Raw genomic sequence first — 20117 nt, forward strand, 5'->3', positions numbered from 1 at the left:
CAGAAAGCACTGAGCTAGGCTGAACGACTTGCACTTTGGTGCCTTACTCAAGAAAACAAAAATACCATGTTTGTATGCTGCTTTATTAACTCAAATATTTATATATATATTTTTTTTTACATTGTTTGCAAACTGATATGTGACACATATTAATGCCAAAATAACATGTTTTTATATAATATTTTTTTTGCAAAAAATGTGGGACTCAAAACAGGTGGGCCTCTGCCCCACCTGCCCTGAATGAATGACAGGTCGCCACTGCTCCAAACCTCCCAAAAACATGTTGAATTTAAGCAATAAGGAAAGGGAAAGGGGGATACCTCGTCAGCTGTACAACTGAATGCATTCAACTGAAATGTGTCTTCCGCATTTAAACCAACCCCTCTACAATAAGCCAGAGGGGGTGTGGAATATGGCCAATATACCACGACTAAACGCTGTTCTTACGCACGACACAACGCGGAGTGCTAGGACACAGCCTTTAGCCGTGATATATTGGCCATATATCACAAACCCTGGAGGTGCCTTATTGCTATTATAAACTGGTTACCAATGTAATTAGAGCAGTAAACCCATGGTATTTGGTCTGATATACCACGGCTTTCAGCCAATTCAGGGCTTGAACCACCAAGTATATAAAGTCATACAAATGTGTTGTTTTACAGGGTCAGCCATAGTAGTAAGCTGCCCAAGGAGCAAATTACAGTTAAGTGCCTTGCTCAAGGGCACGTCGACAGATGTCACGTGGTTTATTCAAACCAGGGACTTTTTGGTGAATAGCCCAAAGCTTTAACTGCTATGCTACCTGCCGCCCACTGACCTGAAAAACAGGTGATAAGAGCAATTTAGAATTCGCTCCACCAGGTGCTTTGTGTAGGGCAGGCTACCGCCCCACTGAGGGATTTCAGACAAAACAGACCTTGAACGCGGGTATTTACACTCTATGACTCCCAGGTAAACAGTCTGTTTCAATATCTTGAGAGTTCTCCGTTTGATTTTGTTTCCAACTAATACATTACCCCACTGCTGCAAAGGAGAGCGAGATGCGTGGGCGATATAAAAGTAAGGAGAACGCGGGCAGTGAATGCATCCATGCTTTTGAGGGGAAACGGGACATTGGAAACGGGCTGTTTAGGAGTTACGACTCACCTATGCCAGGAGAACCTGCCAGCTACTCGGAAGGGCCAAATTCCCCAAATGGAGGTCTCCTGACAAGTTTGGTCGACGGGAATGGGCCTTCGACAATGAACTCAGGTCAGCACAATTTAGTGAATGCCTTCCTTGTCTAATCAAATGTCATTATCTAACCAAATATCATAATTTAAGAAGTTGACATGCATACATGTTTTATATCACAACCTTACTGAAAATGAGAATGACCACTTTAATGCGTCAACTTGTGTTGAGTAGTCTACATTAGACTAAAAGGTGCAATACAAAAGCTTTTTGGTAACACCTTACATCCCAACCTGGTCTCAGAGCATGTGTATTATTCTGTACGAAATCCAAGACAGTCCATTTAGTATGATATGTTACGTTTCGTATGGCATGTATTAATTTGTGGATTTAATTTATGAATTACAATTCGTATGATATGTTTCCTAAACTTACAAAATAGTAAGAATTACAATACGTACAATCCGTTACGAATTTGCAAGATACATGATATGTTACGAATTCCAATTTGTTGTGGCTAATGCTCATTTTAGCTAGCTGGCTAGGAGTTAGGATTAAGTTTAGGAGTTAAAAAAAAAAAAGTTTTTATTTAAACTTTATTTAACTAGCAAGTCAGTTAAGAACAAATTATTATTTACAATGACGGCTTAGGAACAGTGGGTTAACTGCCTTGTTCAGGGGCAGAACAACAGATTTTTACCTTGTCAGCTCAGGGATTCGATCTAGCAACCTGTCGGTTACTGGCCCAGCGCTCTAACCGCTAGGATACCCGCCGCCCCCATTAGCTAAAAGGCTTGTGGTTAGGGGAAGGGCTAGCTTACATGCTAAGTAGGTGCAAATTATATAAAAAAGTAGTAATTATTTGAAAAGTTGCTAATTACGTAAAATGCTAAAGTTGTCAGTGAGGAGATTCGAACACGCAACCTTTGGGTTGCTAGTTACCTGTCTTATGTAACTAATTTGAGTGTCGCCGAAATAAGTTTATTATGTTACGTGTAGTCTATGAGAGCAGGCTGCACATCCAGGTATAAATCTTTATAACTTGTTATAAGCATGTATGAGCTTTCATATTGTCTTACAACAAGCAAGGCTCATACTGTTGGTTGTTCATATACTGTACTGTGCAATCTATAGGATTCATACAGTACATGTGATACATTTTTGTAAATTACATTAAGTCATATTTTAGGCCTTACTTTTTGGAATAAGTCATACATTTTAGGATAATATGATCATCAGATATCATGTTTCTTTTAAGGCTGTCTGAATTCACAAATCAATTGCATTCTGTTGCAATATGGTTTTATTCATCAGGTCCAAAACGCTCCAACTATGACGGTGAGAAAAGGTACCTGGGAGTCAGGGTGAAAATGCCTGTGAGAGACATGCTTAATAAGATTCGCATAGCGAAGGGAATGGACCCCCAAAATATCCAGGTATGACATACTGTATATTCACGGTGGCTAAATTGCTTGGAAGATCATTTCCACATTCCCCAGTCAGATGTTTTGACATATTCACAGTTTATCCTTTACGTCTTTCTACAGGGAAACTGCGGAAAGGCATTGAAAGGTTAGAAAAAAACCTCCTCAAAATTCTATTATGCTTATGTTCTTGGCCTATAACCAAGATTTAACACTTCTGGCTGTCTCCTCAAAAGTGTGTCTTGTTCTGCTCCGGAATTAGGGTTGTTTACCTTCTGCAAACATTAAGAGTCATAAAGTGCTTGGTATTGGGTGAGGCTGATCACACGCGGTTCACATTTATAAAATGTAGTCAAAACTTTACTTAAAGCCTATAGATATAATGCATAATGATGTACACATCAATTAGTAGTAAGCCATACGCATATTTTACATCTTAGTATTGTTTCATAATAATACAGTATATCACAGCCATTTTGAAAAAGAGACTTGTTGGATTCTGATTTCTAACAATACAAGTTAAAACGTGTTACTGATATTTCATCATTACCATATGAACATAAATAACACAAACTGTCACAACAACAATTATGTACTATTACACAAGCATTTATGTTGTGGGTGAGGGCATGCAACAGCAAAGATACTGTCAACTTCATGAAACCTGCTCATCAAAATTCCTTATATTCTTCACAGGAGAGAAGAAACGGGTAAATACCAATAGAGATCGCAGAAGTAGCAAGGTGAGTGATTTACAGTACATTATATGAATAAGCCTACATGTCTTTTCACCAGGTGTGTCTTGCTCTAACGTGGACAGCTCAGCACTCAACACTGCATACTTATTATGTGTGGCCGCTGTGTTACAGAGAAAACAACCTACAAAGAGCCTGGAGGAACTCGCCATAATAGTGGAGGTGTTGGAGGAGGATCTCAAAGCCAGCAAACCATACAGCCAGTCTAACACGTCTGAGTCACCTGATTACAGCCCAGAGCCCAACGTGCAACCATGGAATAGTCCAGAGCAACTCCAGCATAGTCACTCAATGAAGTTCAGTCAGGAAAACAAGATGCCACAACAAGCTACAAACTACTGTATGTCAGAGCTAAAGCTATCCCGCTCTGCACACAATCACAACACTAGTGTTCCTCCGTTGAACTCCCAAGGACGGTGTATCAACGACGACTCCGACAATATGATGCCCAGTCCAGATTCATATATGACTTACTCCCCCAGCAGCACCAGTGAATGTCAAGTGCCATCTCCCCAATATTCGGGCTTTGCTAGCCCCCTGTCCTCCAGCTATGAGTTAGGTCAGGATGGAGGTAGTGACTACCAGGATAGCTTTAGCCCCCAGTGCCAGGATAGCTTTAGCCCCCAGTGCCAGGATAGCTTTAGCCCCCAGTGCCAGGATAGCTTTAGCCCCCAGTGCCAGGATAGCTTTAGCTCACATTGGCTCAGCTACATGGGCCAGAATTGGAACAGCACAGCATACTTCTGGAACCAGCTCCAGAGGGAGGAGAGCTTACTGACGGTGGTCTCTGACACAGAGGTTCTGGCCACAGACAGGAACGGAAGGACGTAAGTTGGAATCACACTTGATATTTTAGCCTTTTCGTATTACTGAGCCTTGCTGAGCTGTAGCCTGGTCTTGTTAGGCATCCACCAGAGAAACTAGCACAGTGCGGTTCAGGTCGGCACAATAGTGTGAAAAGGGTACATGTGTCTGATACTGTATCAGTGCTTGCAGACAGTGCTAGTACATCGTAGATACACCAACTGTTGATTTACATTGTATACCCCGGGAGGCTATAGCAGTATAATAATAAACTGTAATGTTATGGAGTTTCAGACAGAAATGTGAGATGGTATCACTCAGTTTGTCACTAAAGGCAGTGTACAGAGCCTGTATGTGACAGTATGGTGAATGGATGCTTTGTAGTAATTTAATGAGATCTTTATTGTCCTAAGATAAACAGTAACCTGTTACAGACATATTCGTTTTCCTACAATAATTCACAAACACCCAAATTATGCCAAGACATACTGAGGGTATCTAATAGGCAGCAGTTAAGTGTTAGTGTTGTTACGTTCCCCAGCAAGAAAACCAAAAATTGTCGCTCAAACAGAAGGGGGAACTAGCAAAGAGTCATTGACTATTGGTGGGGTTTTAGGACAACAACTGGGACCTAAAACACTCCCACTAAATTTGCCCAAGAGGCAAACAAAAGAAAACCCCACACCAAACTTAAAGACAGGAAGCAAACCAAAAAGTGGAGCAAAACGAAAACATGGAAGGTCAGATAAAGGATAGTTTGTCTAGAAATCAAATGGGGAAAGCCAACTAAAGGTGTTAACCCACCACATCTCTCAAGACAACTGGAGCACTGGGCCAGCCACTCTAAATATCACCTGGAACAGCACCGGTGAAACACCTTCCGACTAAGGAGATGGACAAGCCAGCACAGGTGTAACACATACGGACTAACGAGGTGACACCAATCGATGTGCCCCACGTGCTAACGTCCAACCTCAAAATATAAATGGAAAATCCTGGAACAGTGTTCTGAAGAAATTTCCTCATAAAGTACAATACCATCATGACTCATGGGGCGTTGTCTGAAATTGCACAAAAAGTAAACAATGACTGAAAATCCATGACCAATGTTGATATAGGAGGACAATAGACAAATAATTGTTTGAATGGCTGACTTTAGTGACAAACACAGCAAGAGGTATCTATCTAATATACATTTTGCTGTGAAATGTCATGTTCTTGATATAATTGATCATTTAAAAAATGTATTATTACTTTCAAGCTACCACTGATTCAAATCAGACTCGCATGAATTATCATTGGCCAGCCACAGAACAAAACAAAATTCCCACATTGTTGATGTACGATTGACATGCTGCTATGTATCATCCATTACATTCATGTTAAAATGTAATTTAATGCATTCATGTTGTTAACCATTCAAACTCAGTGACATTTATGTGAGTACACTATAAATACGTTTATTGCTTCTTTCTTTAGAGCTCTCCACAGAGTTGTGGGTCAAGGCAAGAGGGCCCTGGGATATGTGATTGCCAAAAGGATGGCAGCTCTGAATAGGCTGGATGTCAAAGACTCAGAGGGAAAGGTAAATCAAATGAAAAATATAGCATGACTTAAATAGTTTTCTGGTTGTTCAGATTCATTCAGACGTTCAGATAACTTTGAAGCAACTGTATACTACTGCTGAGCTTTTTGAGGTTGGTTCGGTTTCTGTTAGTTTATTAAAAAATAATCACGGTTTTCGATTTCAATGTACTTTTTTAGTTTAGACATTAAATGCACTATGCATTATGTGGGTTGAATGCTTTAACACAGAATAAAATAATGAATAAAATACCCATTATGGTAGTGGCTGCCCATTTACTGCTTATCACTTATTATTAACCCTCGTTTATTCACATTACTTTAATAAAATATTTGTTTTATTTGACTTTATTATGAAATTCCAAGTCATAATTTCATCTCTATAGAGCTGCTGCCTACGCTGTCTGACAAAATCACTTTTTTAGTAGTTTTTCAAAGTAAATAAGGCATACTTTCATGACTGGTGAATATCAACTATCAATCGCTTAGATCATATATTTTCAGCTAGAGATACAGTGCATTCGGAAAGTATTCAGACCCCTTGATTCAATCTACACACTATACCCCATAATGACAAAGCTGGACAAAGATTGTTTCTTTAGTGAGTCAGATGCGAAGGATATAATGTTGCTCCCAGACAAGGCTCAAATCCCCGTCATTCACATGAAGAAAAGGAAATACTAAGTGCGCAGATCAGCGTGCCTTGTGAGAATTTGTTGCCTAGTGGTTAACCCGCCTCTACCGTCCGATCTATTAGCCAACATGCAATCACTGGAGAATAAACTGGATGAGCTCCGTACAAGACTATCCTACCAAAAACGGTAATATCTTATGTTTCACCGAGTCATGGGTTTTCCAAGCGTTGGCAGGACAGAACAGCTACATCCGGTAAGACGAGGGGTGGGGGTGTGTGTCTATTTGTCAATAACAGCTGGTGCACAATGTCTAATATTAAGGTAGTCTTGAGGTATTGCTTGCTTGAGGTAGAGTACCTCATGATAAGCTGAAGACCACACTATCTACCAAGAGTTTTCATCTATATTTTTCATAGCCGTCTATTTACCACCACAAACCGACTCTGGAACTAAGACTGCACTAAACGAGCTGTATAAGGCCATAAGCAAACAAGAGAATGCTCATCCAGAAGCGGCACTCCTAGTGGCCGGGGACTTTAATGCAGGCAAACCTAAATACGTTTGACCTCATTTCTACCAGCATGTCACATGTGCAACCAGAGGGGAAACAATTCTAGACCACCTTTACTCCACACACAGAGACGTGTACAAAGCTCTCCCTCGCCCTCCATTTCGAAAATCTGACCATAATTGTATCCTCCTGATTCCTGCTTACAAGCAAAAACTAAAGCAGGAAGTACCAGTGACTCCCTCAATACTGAAGTGGTAAGATTACACGGATGCTATGCTACAGGACTGTTTTGCTGTCACAGACTGGAAAATGTTCCGGGATTCATCCAATGGCATTGAGGAGTATACCACCTCAGTCAGCGGCTTCGTCAATAAGTGCATCGACGATGTGGTCCCCACAGTGAATGTACGTACATACCCCAACCAGAAGCAATGGATTTCAGGTAACATCCGCACTGAGCTAAAAGCTAGAGCTGCCACTTTCAAGGAGCGGGACACTAATCCGGACACTTTTAAGAACTCCTGCTATGCCCTCAGACAAACCATCAAAAAAGTGTCAATACAGGACTAAGATTGAATCCTACTACACAGGCTCTGATGCTCGTTGGCTGTGGCAGGGCTTGCAAACTATTACGGACTACAAAGGGAAAACTAGCCGCGAGCTGCCCAGTGACGTGAGCCTACCAGACAGGCTAAATGCCTTTTATGCTCGCTTCAAGGCAAGCAACACTGAAGAGTGCATAAAAGCATCAGCTGTTCTGGATGACTGAGTGATCACGTTCTCCGTAGCCGATGTGAGCAAGACCTTATCTGGATGTGTACTCAGAGCATGCGCGGACCCACTGGCGCCGCCCGTAGCACTCACGTCAGTAGTCATGAAGTGCTTTGAAAGGCTGGTCATGGCTCACATCAGCACCATCATTCCGTAAACCCTAGACTCACTCCAATTTGCATACAGCCCCAACAGATCAACAGATTCTGAAATCTCAATCACACTACACACAAAAGGAATGCTGTTCATTGAGTACAGCTCAGCGTTCAACACCATAATGCCCACAGAGCTAATCACTAAGCTAAGGACCCTGGGACTAAACACTTTCCTCTGCAACTGGATCCTGGACTTCCTGACAGGCTGCCCCCAGGTGGTAAGGGTAGGCAACAATACATCTGCCACGCTGATCCTCAACATGGGGGCCTCTCAGGAGTGTGTGCTTAGTCCCCTTCTGTACTCCCATTTCCCCCACAACTCTGTGGCCAAGCATGACTCCAACACTATCATTAAGTTTGCTGACGACACAACGGTGGTAGGCCTGATCACTGACAACGATGAGATAGCCTGTAGGGAGGTCAGAGACCTTGCAGTGTAGTGCCAGGACAACAAACTCTCCCTCAACGTGAGCAAGACAAAGGAGATGATTGTGGACTACAGGAAGGCCGGACACGCACCCATTCACACCGATAGGGCTGTAGTGGAGCCGGTCGAGAGTTTCAAGTTCCTTGGTGTCCACACCACCAACAAACTATCATGGTCCAAGAAAGTCATAAAGAGGGCACGACAATGCCTTTTCCCCCTCAGGAGACTGAAAAGTTTTGACATAGATCCCCAGATCCTCAAAAGGTTCTACAGCTGCACCATCGAGAGCATCCTGACCGGTTGCATCACCACCTGGTATGGCAACTGCTCGGCATCCGACCGTAAGGCACTACAGAGGGTAATGTGTACAGCCTAGTACATCCCTGGGGCCAAGCATCTTGCCATCCAGGACCTAATATAATAGGCGGTGTCAGAGGAAGGCCCAAAATATTGTCAAAGACTCCAGTCACCCAAGTCATAGACTGCTCTCTCTGCTACCGCACGGCAAGCGGTACTGGTACGCCAATTCTAGGTCCAAAAGGCTCCTTAACAGATTCTACCCCCAAGCCATAAGACTGCTGAACAATTATTCAAATTGCCACCCGGACTATTTGCTTAGCCCCGTTTATTATCTATACAGTCATTTTTACCCCTACCTAAATGTACAAATGACCTCGACTGTTATTTTATTGTTGCTTTTTATTATTATTTTGACTTTGTTTATTTTGTAAATATTTTCTTAACTGCATTGTTGCTTAATGGCTTGTAAGTAAGTATTTCACGGTAAGGTCTTGACCTGGTGTATTTGGCGCATGTGACAAATAAAATTTGATTTGAAGGACATTCAGAAACTTGTCCTAAAGCCACTCCTGCGTTGTCTTGGCTGTGTGCTTAGGGTCGTTGTCCTGTTTGAAGATGAACCTTTTCTCCAGGCTGATGTCCTGAGCGCTCTGGAGCAGGCTTTCATCAAGGATCTCTCTGTACTTTGCCCCGTTCATCTTTCCCTCGTTCCTGACTAGTTTCCCAGTCCCTGCCGCTGAAAAACACCCCCACAGCATAATGCTGCCACCACCATGTTTCAGCGTAGGGACTCTGGAGCTCTGTCAGAGTGCCCATCAGGTTCTTCGTCTCTTCCCTGACCAAGGCCGTTCTCCCCCGATTGTTCAGTTTGTCCGGGCAACCAGCTCTAGTAAGAGTCTTGGTGGTTCCAAACTTCGTCCATTTAAAAATGCTGTAGGCCACTGTGTTCTTGGGAACCTTTGCAAAAAAATTGAATAACCTGTTTTCGCTTTGTCATTATGGGGTATTGTGTATAGATTGATGTGGAAAATGTTTTCTTTAATCCATTTTAGAATAAGGCTGTAACATAATAAAATGTTTAAAAATGGAAGGGGTCGGAATGCATTGTACCTCTCGGTCCCTCTTGTGCGTTCTCTCTTATTTCCGTGTCTGCTCCGAACAGACCAGACAAGCTGGCGCTCTACATCTCACAGTTCGGGCTTGATCTGATTTGTCTCTACAGAAACTGCACATCGAGCTAACAGAAAAAAACTGATCAAAATGGAATTCAAATAATTGAACCGACGTCAGTCAATTAGTTGTTTTATAAACTGAAAAATTGCAGAAATGTAATCACTCAGCACCACTTATTGCTCAGCACTACTGTATGCAATCAGTGATAAAGCTCAAATAGCTTGAGCTACGTCAGGATTGCTGCCCAATCAAAACATAAGACGGTCAAAGAGTTGATTACAGGATTGCCATGTTTGTAGTTTTCCGTCCAAATTGAGCTACTTTGAAAACTATGTTGCGGGTGAAAATGTATTGGTTGCAGGTCGCTGTGTTTTGGGCTACTTCTAAATTGGACCGGGGTTGCCGTGGCATTTCTCTTTAAAATAAATATATATATATATTTTGCTGAGCAGGTTGTTACTGAGTGATTGAATGGTGGAGAGGGCCAGAGGGGTGTGTGTGCGTTGAGAGCACTAGTGTGCTGCAGTTGAGTCAAGGAGCCAGAGCTGAATTTCGGGAGGTAGGCTATATACAGTGCCTTGCGAAAGTATTCGGCCCCCTTGAACTTTGACCTTTTGCCACATTTCAGGCTTCTAACATAAAGATATAAAACTGTATTTTTTTGTGAAGAATCAACAACAAGTGGGACACAATCATGAAGTGGAACGACATTTATTGGATATTTCAAACTTTTTTAACAAATCAAAAACTGAAAAATTGGGCGTGCAAAATTATTCAGCCCCCTTAAGGTAATACTTTGTAGCGCCACCTTTTGCTGCGATTTCAGCTGTAAGTCGCTTGGGGTATGTCTCTATCAGTTTTGCACATCGAGAGACTGAAATTTTTTCCCATTCCTCCTTGCAAAACAGCTCGAGCTCAGTGAGGTTGGATGGAGAGCATTTGTGAACAGCAGTTTTCAGTTCTTTCCACAGATTCTCGATTGGATTCAGGTCTGGACTTTTACTTGGCCATTCTAACACCTGGATATGTTTATTTTTGAACCATTCCATTGTAGATTTTGCCTTATGTTTTGGATCATTGTCTTGTTGGAAGACAAATCTCCGTCCCAGTCTCAGGTCTTTTGCAGACTCCATCAGGTTTTCTTCCAGAATGGTCCTATTTGGCTCCATCCATCTTCCCATCAATTTTAACCATCTTCCCTGTCCCTGCTGAAGAAAAGCAGGCCCAAACCATGATGCTGCCACCACCATGTTTGACAGTGGGGATGGTGTGTTCAGCTGTGTTGCTTTTACGCCAAACATAACGTTTTGCATTGTTGCCAAAAAGTTCCATTTTGGTTTCATCTGACCAGAGCACCTTCTTCCACATGTTTGGTATGTCTCCCAGGTGGCTTGTGGCAAACTTTAAACGACACTTTTTATGGATATCTTTAAGAAATGGCTTTCTTCTTGCCACTCTTCCATAAAGGCCAGATTTGTGCAATATACGACTGATTGTTGTCCTATGGACAGAGTCTCCCACCTCAGCTGTAGATCTCTGCAGTTCATCCAGAGTGATCATGGGCCTCTTGGCTGCATCTCTGATCAGTCTTCTCCTTGTATGAGCTGAAAGTTTAGAGGGACGGCCAGGTCTTGGTAGATTTGCAGTGATCTGATACTCCTTCCATTTCAATATTATCGCTTGCAGAGTGCTCCTTGGGATGTTTAAAGCTTGGGAAATATTTTTGTATCCAAATCCGGCTTTAAACTTCTTCACAACAGTATCTCGGACCTGCCTGGTGTGTTCCTTGTTCTTCATGATGCTCTCTGCGCTTTTAACAGACCTCTGAGACTATCACAGTGCAGGTGCATTTATACGTAGACTTGATTACACACAGGTGGATTGTATTTATCAGCATTAGTCATTTAGGTCAACATTGCATCATTCAGAGATCCTCACTGAACTTCTGGAGAGAGTTTGCTGCACTGAAAGTAAAGGGGCTGAATAATTTTGCACGCCCAATTTTTCAGTTTTTGATTTGTTAAAAAAGTCTGAAATATCCAATAAATGTCGTTCCACTTCATGATTGTGTCCCACTTGTTGTTGATTCTTCACAAAAAAATACAGTTTTATATCTTTATGTTTGAAGCCTGAAATGTGGCAAAAGGTCGCAAAGTTCAAGGGGGCCGAATACTTTCGCAAGGCACTGTAGATTAGTCATTATGGAGACCCCTTTTTCCATGGAACAGATTAACGTGCTAGAACTGATATAACGGTGACAAAGCAGTGGAAAATGGCTGTAGGTGAGAGATGAGAACTCTCTTGGTAGATAGTGTGGTCTACAGCTTATCATGAGATATTCTACCTCAAGTGAGCAATACCTCAAGACTTCTTTAATATTAGACATCACGCACCAGCAGTTATTGACAAGTAGAGACACACCCCTGCCCCTCGTCAGATGTAGCTACTCTGTCCTGCCGATACACGGAGAAGCCAGCCAGCTCTATATTATCAGTGTCGTCGTTCAGCCACGTTTCGGTGAACATAAGTTATTACAGTTTTTAATATCCAGTTGGTAGGATAGTCTTAATCGTAGATCTTCCAGTTTGTTTTCCAATGATTGCACATTGGCCAAATATACCAAGCGTAGTTGTGGTTTACCTACTCGTCAGCAAATTCTTACAAGGCACCCCGCCCTCCTCCCCCTTTTCTCCATATTTTCTTCACGCTGATAACGTGGATTTGGGCCTTGTCTCGACAAAGCAGTATATCCTTTGTGTCAGACTCATTAAATAAAAAATATTTTGTCCAGGTTGAGGTGAGTAATCGCTGTTCTGATGTACAGAAGCTCTTTTCGGTCTTAAGAGATAGTAGCAGCAACATTATTATGTACAAAATGAGTTGCAAACAATGCAAAAAAAAAAGTACAAGAATTGCACAGTTGTTTAGGAGCCCGTAAAACAGCAGCCATCCCCTTCGGCACATTATGTATTAACCAGTTTATAATAGCAATAAGGCTCCTCGGGTTTTTGGTATATGGCCAATATACCATGGCTAAGAACAGTCCAAAGAACAGCCCTTAGCCTTGGTATATTGGCCATATACCACACCTCTTAGGGCCTTTAATCATAGCAGTCAAAACAATTTAAATCGACATCTGTTGATGGAAAATAATCTGGAGAGTTTAATAAAGGCAATTTATTTTCTCTTGCAACATTCTTAAACTTGCAAGAATTATTATTTTGATGGAAAAACGAATTTAGCTTCTTAGCCTAAAAATGACGTAGATATTTCCTCTTAATTCGCTGAATAAAGGGTTTCATTGATAAATGTGGCAACTCCTCCATTGCTGAAAATAAATGGGTTCGTTTTTAGGCCTTGTGGGCGGGTTTTCTGAGATCTTTGGTTTAAAATGTTTAGCTCAACCTGGCAATGCTGGTGGATTAAGCCCCTGACTTCTGTTCCCAGACTGCACTTCACCTGGCTGCCCAAAAGAACCAACACCTGATGGTGGCTGATCTGATTCACCTTGGTGCCTGTGTGAACGAGAAGGACAGGAGTGGAAAGACATGCCTGCACCTCAGTGTCGAGAATGGATACATTCGAGTTCTGGAGGTAAATATAGCCATCTGACTTGCAATACTGACAGGCCAAACCTGTTCTGTGAGCTGAGCTCATTAAAGGATAGCTTCAAATAGTATTTGAAGTATTTTTAGGAGGTACTTTAAAAGTTTAATTTGAACGTGCTACCCTGTCATTATGATTCATGTAATTCTACTGCATCACCTTCACAACCCAGTATGTCAGGTTTGGTTTGTTCCCTCAATTAAATTGATACCCTGGACCTCAATAAGATCTTATGATGTCTAATAGCATACATATTTCCTCCTTTTAGGTTCTGAAAAATTTGATGAAAGAAGGGATTTATGTAGATGTCGAAGCTACAGATAATTATGGTATGTTTGGCTTTCTTGTTCTATTCAGAGCCTTCCGTTTTAAAAAACTCTTAATGTAAGTCTTATATTTAAAGCTGCAATATGTAACTTTTTGAGTGAGTTATAGATCTTTCATTCTCATTGAAAGCAAGCCTAAGAAATGGTTGATCTGTTCTATGTGCTCTATTTCTGTGCTTCACGTTCTTAAGTGTAGTTTTTGAATCTTTTACTTTGGGTTTTGTACGCCTGCTTCAAACAGCTGATAAGACAATATTTTGTGTTTGAGAATATATTTCAGAGGTTTAGATGGTACAATTGCTTGTTTTGTTACATAAACTGAAATGAAGCTAAATTATTCGAATTTTAGCAACCATGGAATGGCGGAGTGAATTCTGCATATTGGACCTTTTTTAAAATGATAGTTCACTCCAAAATGAAAGTTTGTCATATGATTCAGACCTCAAAAGTACTCAAATGTCAAGATGAATCCACATCCCACGGCATTAGTTGTACAGATTGAGCTATATGCCTCAACCACAAATGAATGGGAAAGATGAGCACAGAATAAAATCATCTTTTATATTTTCCATTCATTTGGGACTGAGGCATATAGCTGGATCTACACAATGTCCTGGAAGATGGAATTATCTTAACAAAAGACCACTTTTGAGGTATGAAAACATTTAGTTTAGAATGAACTGTCCCTTTAGGAATGCTCATTCAATATACTACCTGAGGGGTCAACAAGGAACAGTAATGCTAGCCTATTCAGCTGGTTATATTCACATCAAAAAAGTTGATGATTTTAGATTTACAGTATATACAGTGCCTTCAGAAAGTATTCACCCCCCTTGACTTATTACATATTTTGTCACCCATCTACACACAATACCCCGTAATGACAAGGTGAAAACATGTTTTTAGAATTTTTTGCAAATGAGTCAGTACATGTTAGAATGACCTTTGGCAGCAATTATAGCTGTTAGACTTTCTCTGTAAGTCTCTTAAGAGCTTTGCACACCTGGATTGTACAATATATATACCCAATGTTCTTTTCAAAATGTGTAAAACTCTGTCAAATTGGTTGTTGATTTTCATGTTTTCCAATAGATTTTCAAGCAGATTTAAATCAAAACTGTAACTCGGCCTCTCAGGAGCATTCACTGTCTCTGAAATCCCTGAGCAGTTTCATTCTTCTCCGGGCAACAGAGTTAGGAAGGACGCCTGTGTCTTTGTAGTGACTGGGTGTATTGATACACCATCCAAAGTGTAATTAATAACTTAATAATAATGTCTGCTTTTGTTTATTTTTACCCATCTACCAAAAGGTGCCCTTCTTTGCGAGGTATTGGAAAACCTCCCTCAAGACATTTTAGCTTTCAATTTGTAAATAATTAGCAAAAATGTCCCCAAATATTGTTCCACTTTGACTTTATCGGGTATTGTGTGTAAGCCAGTCACAAACAATCTCAATTTAATACATTTAGAATTCAGGCTGTAAAATGTGGAAAAAGTCAAGTGGTGTGAATACTTTCTGAAGGCATTGTACATTGAAAAATCCACGACCACAATGTCATTGTCATAACCCATGTTTCATACAGTGGTAAATTCCCCTTTGCCTTACATACTTTGATAGGTTTTGGGTGGTTGGTCTTATTCTACAATGCCTCATGTCTGTGCTTGGTGTGTATTGCGGTCAGGACTCAGTGTGTTTCAGTGTGCAGCAGTGGCTCTGAACGTCACCGTGCGAGAGCTGGAGAGAAGTGTGACACCTAGTCAGATGAGACTCCACACACTGCGCAAGGAGCAGATGATGGAGACACTGGGGTGTCTGCTGCAAATGGGAAGCTACCATCACACTCTGGTCAGAGTCTCCCTATAATATAGGCGGCTAAAGTTTTCCATTTGGAAGTCATAATGTGTTTATTTAAGTTACTAAGCAAAGAATGTGTTAAGTTTGAACGAATCCACACAAATATACAGATACTGGAGTACTTCAATAACCATTCATGCTCTGTTTGCTTGACAGAGTTAAGCCTTGAAGTGCAGGAGATTAAAATGCTGTCAACTACTCTCCCTCAGGATAATCAATCAAATGTATTTTAAAAAACCCAGCCTAAAACCCCAAAGAGCACGGTGGCTAGTAAAAACTCCTTAGAAAGGCAGGAACCTAGGAAGAAACCTATAGAGGAACCAGGCTCTGAGGGGTGGCCAGTCCTCTTCTGGCTGTGCCGGGTGGAGATTATAACAGAACATGGCCAAGATGTTCAAATGTTCATAAATGACCAGCATGGTCAAATAATAATAATCACAGTGGTTGTAGAGGGTGCAACTGGTCAGCACCTCAGGAGTAAATGTCAGTTGGCTTTTCATAGCCGATCATTCAGAGTTAAAGACAGCAGGTGCTGGGAGAATGTGGGGGGAGAATGCAAACAAAGTGGAAGCAAAATGGAGTCCTACAAGTTCATGCAAGGAGTGGTCTCCTGACCCAGTAACGTGAGCTACTTAACTTGTTCAGTATTTTTCATATGATTTCCAAGGGGGATTATAGACAAAAATAGGCCTTATTTATAGTACTGTACATTTTAGTTTGTCTTTGTTTCACGCTGTTTTATTGCACACACAAATGTAAATGTCATTTCTTGCTGTACTAAAATAGTGTTTTTGATGTATCAAACACAGTTTGATTTGGTTACAGTTTGATTTAAAAGGGTCCTTGAGGAAATGAATAGTTTCCAGAATCTATTAGATTTATGGTTCTAATTTGGTGTTTATCTCTTTCTTAGGGGAACTACGTGACTTAGATGGTGTCCATCCACACAGCTGTTCCTTATGAAATTATGTGTGCATCTGCCAAGCAAGGCATGCCAGAGAACTGACAGTTAATGTTTCTGAGTTGTTACAAGCTTGAACTTGTCTTGGAGTAAGGCCAATGTGGTTTAGAAAGCCTTTAATTACCTATCTCTTTGTTACGTGGCTTTAAAGTGAGAGGCTTTCTTCAAGGCAAGGTACAAGTCTTATGTAAAGCATCCAAGGTTTTATGTAAGCTGAAACACAATTGTAAATTGAGTGTTTTTGTGGCTTGCGTTAAGACTTTGGTTGCACATTAGCTGGTTTCTGTGAAACTTCCACTGTTTGTTACATTAAAGTAGCAAAATGTTAATGCAAGTTAAGCTCAATTTTATTTGGTGAATGTGTTATTGGTGTTGTATGTAATACAACAAGGGAGTCAAATTCTTTCATACTCACATCTTGGAGGGAAAGTGATAATGTTCAAAGCAGCTAGTTTGGCCGGAAAGTAGACACCGAGTCGCCAACATGTTGTTACACGGTTGAAAAGTTTATTATACGTGTGTATGGGTGTGTGCGTCTGTGTGTGTGTATTTTTATTCTGTAATGAATACCAAGGTTATCAACAATATTCTTATATGTGTATAGGCCTATATGTTGAATGTACGTTAAAGGTGAAATCCATAAGTTGGTCTCAGCCGATGGAGAGGGTCAGTGCAAAACAAAATAAGTAGGGGAGCAGGCACATTCATTGGCTTAAATCAAACCACATTGTACTTTGTGACATTTCCACAGGAGACAAAGAATTTGTCATTTTACTGCTTTGTTATACATTTTTGTCTGGTGTCGCGTTTATATTACCAAGATGGTCATCTCGTTCCAGACACATTCAAGGCTTGTGGTAATGTGTGTGGTTACAGGTTTTTGAAATTTGTAGTGAAGTGTCATTTTAAAAAATATATATCTTAAAGACATTCACAAAATCTAATTTACTATGAAGCAAAAAGGTTGCTCTTTATTTCACACAGTAAGTCGGCATTGCTCTTTTTGTATTGATGACAGTACGTTCAGAGGGCGGTCAGGTGAACTGGTCCACTAGTACAACCGTGAATCTCTGATCTTTGTTGTTTCTATGGTAGCGCTTGGGTGTTAACCCTGAATTCTTTGACTAAATCCTTTGGCATTTTATAATCCCATTAATATGCTGGCTGTATATCGCATACTTTTGATACGATAGCATTTTATTAGTCCCTGAAAGGACCTCATTTCTTCACTTAAAAATATTTGGTGGTTTGCATGGTGTTGTTTTTGTAAGTAATGGTTGTGATGTAGCTGGCTTCATTTCAGCTCCAACTATTTAAAGCAGTTTTTATGTGCACTTTTTTTCTCATAGTTGTTAGTCATTTTTATTACACATAGTAGTATGAATTTGTAGTGGTGTAGTATTGTATTTGACATGCATTTTTAAAGTTTTATGGTAGGACTAGTAGTAATTGTAGTGTTGTGTGGCTGCAGTAGCAATGTAGCTGTGGCTGCAACGGCAATCATAGGAGTTGTGGTAGAAGTAGTGAAAGATGTGGCGCAAAGAGAGTAGGAGCAGTACTGGCTGGTACTTTTAGTAGGAGTTGTATGGCCTTGGTTCACAGCATTTATATGAAGTTCATGAAAATGCTTTATTTGTTTCTATTATGGTTTTGTTATTGTTTCGTAAATGTAGCGCTTTAACAGGGGCTGAATTGGGACTATGTAGGTGGTGGAAATGTCCCTGATTTCTATGGAATGTATTCAATTTCGACTATCCTGTCTACTAACATTTGGTGATAGAGCTCAACAATCCCCAATTCAACCCCTGGCATGAATATACAGATGTAGGATCTTAATTCGACCCAGTTTGCTACAGCAGGAAAATAGTCCTGCATCAACAGGAAATGGGAATTATGATGTGGATTATAATTAATGGAAATGTATGAAGGGATACGTTATTTATAAGGACAAATGTCAAAGTATAAAGGACAAACTTCAGAATCCTTTTTAAACCTAAATACACAACACAATTTAACAAATGAAGATCCTACACCTGTAAAGTAACTATTTTATCCCACTATAAAGGGAATATTATCTGTAATCTGGTGTTTGGTATGTAATGTTTTATATGTATTTGTATACATTGATCAATATAATGGAAACATGTTTTTTTGAATGAGATATGCACAACTCAGACCTTTTGGAATTGATTGGAGATTTTCAAACTGAAATAATCAAGATAAACACACAGATCTCAGGTTAGGATTCAGCTAACCTCGTCCCCAGGCTCCGGGTCAACAGAGAGAGCGGGCTGGGGATGAGAATAGGATTCAGTAGCAATTGTCAGGCTAATATAGCCATCCATGTTCATTATTTCTGTATTTGTGTGCAATTCTAATTTAGACTGGTTGTCTTGAGGCTTTGTTGATCAACGAATAAGCTGGAAACTGATAGGAATGCAAGCAGCTATACATTTGTTTTAATCTTGCTGGAGGAGGATTGTTGAACAAATGATAGGCTGTCACTCACATCTTTGGGTTTAGTGATGCCTGAGTGTATAAGATGTTTCTGGTGGTGCACTGTTCCTGAATGGCTACATAGCTGTTGCACAGCCACTTTATTAAGTTGATTCATGTATACCACTTTCCCATGACCTTTATTAAAGATTAAAAGCAATTTTACCTGAGGCCTTCACCTTGTTTCAGTCTGATTACAATGTTCCAACATGATCTCGCAAGCTTACATTTTCATTCACGCAACCTGGTCTCAGAATTTCGTATGATTCTGTATGTAAATCCAAGACACTCCATTTAGTATGAAATGTTAGGTTTCGTATGGTATGTATTAATATGTTGATCTCCGTCACCCATTTCGAATGACATTACAATTCATATTATATGTTAAATTTGCAAAACGTACAATACGAAACTAACAAGTGTCTCAGATTTATTAACAGAATGATATGAAATGCTCTGAGACCAAGTTGTAACCAGGTGCCTTGACATTATTCACCATGCAGCTGACTGTAAAGGCACTTAAATAGGTCCATAATCACCTGTAGGTTTTGTCAGAGCATGTCAGGCTCCCAAGTAGCACAGTGGTCTAAGGCACTGCCTCTCAGTGCTAGAGGTGTCACTACAGACCCCCTGGTTCAAATCACAACTGTCTGTGATTGGGAATCCCATAGTGGGATGTTGTAGGCTGTCATTGTAAATAATAATTAGTTCTTAACTGACTTTCCTAGTTAAATAAATGTTAATAACACAAATGTCTGTACCAGAATAGCTGCATAAACTCAATGCAGTCATCTGGGAATTGGACTCCTAATAATTTATATTGTATGTCTACCACCTTAAATCTGAAAAATATATTCTCTGGAATATGACTTGTTCATAATCATATTTATGAAATCCCCTCTTAATAAAGATAATTTTGCCAATGTTAGTCACTGCTTTTCTAAGGACATGATAGACCTTTTATGTTTACCACTGTGATCCAACAATCTGATCTATCAGATGAGTAATAAAGGCAAGGCCTGCCAACAAACAAATGAACAGCTGTCAGAGAGTTGATCTATGCTGTTTCTACCCTCGTGTCTACCACTGTCTACCATCAGTGTTCAAACTGTACAATGTGTCCCTGTCTACAGTACTGGTTTGGTTAGTTAACAGTTA

The 20117-nt window shown here is 40.4% G+C and overlaps 1 protein-coding gene across 2 annotated transcripts; it reads left to right on the top strand.

Moving 5' to 3' along the window:
• Positions 1 to 651: 651 nt before the first annotated feature.
• Positions 652 to 19130, top strand: zgc:113279 (uncharacterized protein LOC553749 homolog). Of its 2 annotated transcripts, XM_021582292.2 has the most exons (11): positions 652 to 954; positions 1035 to 1254; positions 2491 to 2612; positions 2724 to 2748; positions 3297 to 3343; positions 3470 to 4182; positions 5639 to 5744; positions 13163 to 13309; positions 13590 to 13650; positions 15330 to 15493; positions 16416 to 19130. In XM_021582292.2, exons 2-11 carry the CDS (start codon positions 1044 to 1046, stop codon positions 16431 to 16433), a joined length of 1614 nt encoding a protein of 537 aa, XP_021437967.2. In that variant the 5' UTR covers positions 652 to 954; positions 1035 to 1043; the 3' UTR covers positions 16434 to 19130. The 2 variants fall into 2 exon arrangements, with proteins under 2 accessions (XP_021437967.2, XP_021437966.2); XM_021582291.2 differs by having other exon boundaries at positions 652 to 1254.
• Positions 19131 to 20117: the final 987 nt, after the last annotated feature.

This window comes from Oncorhynchus mykiss, chromosome 24, assembly GCF_013265735.2.
Source record: "Oncorhynchus mykiss isolate Arlee chromosome 24, USDA_OmykA_1.1, whole genome shotgun sequence".
NCBI classification, from domain to species: Eukaryota; Metazoa; Chordata; class Actinopteri; order Salmoniformes; family Salmonidae; genus Oncorhynchus; species Oncorhynchus mykiss.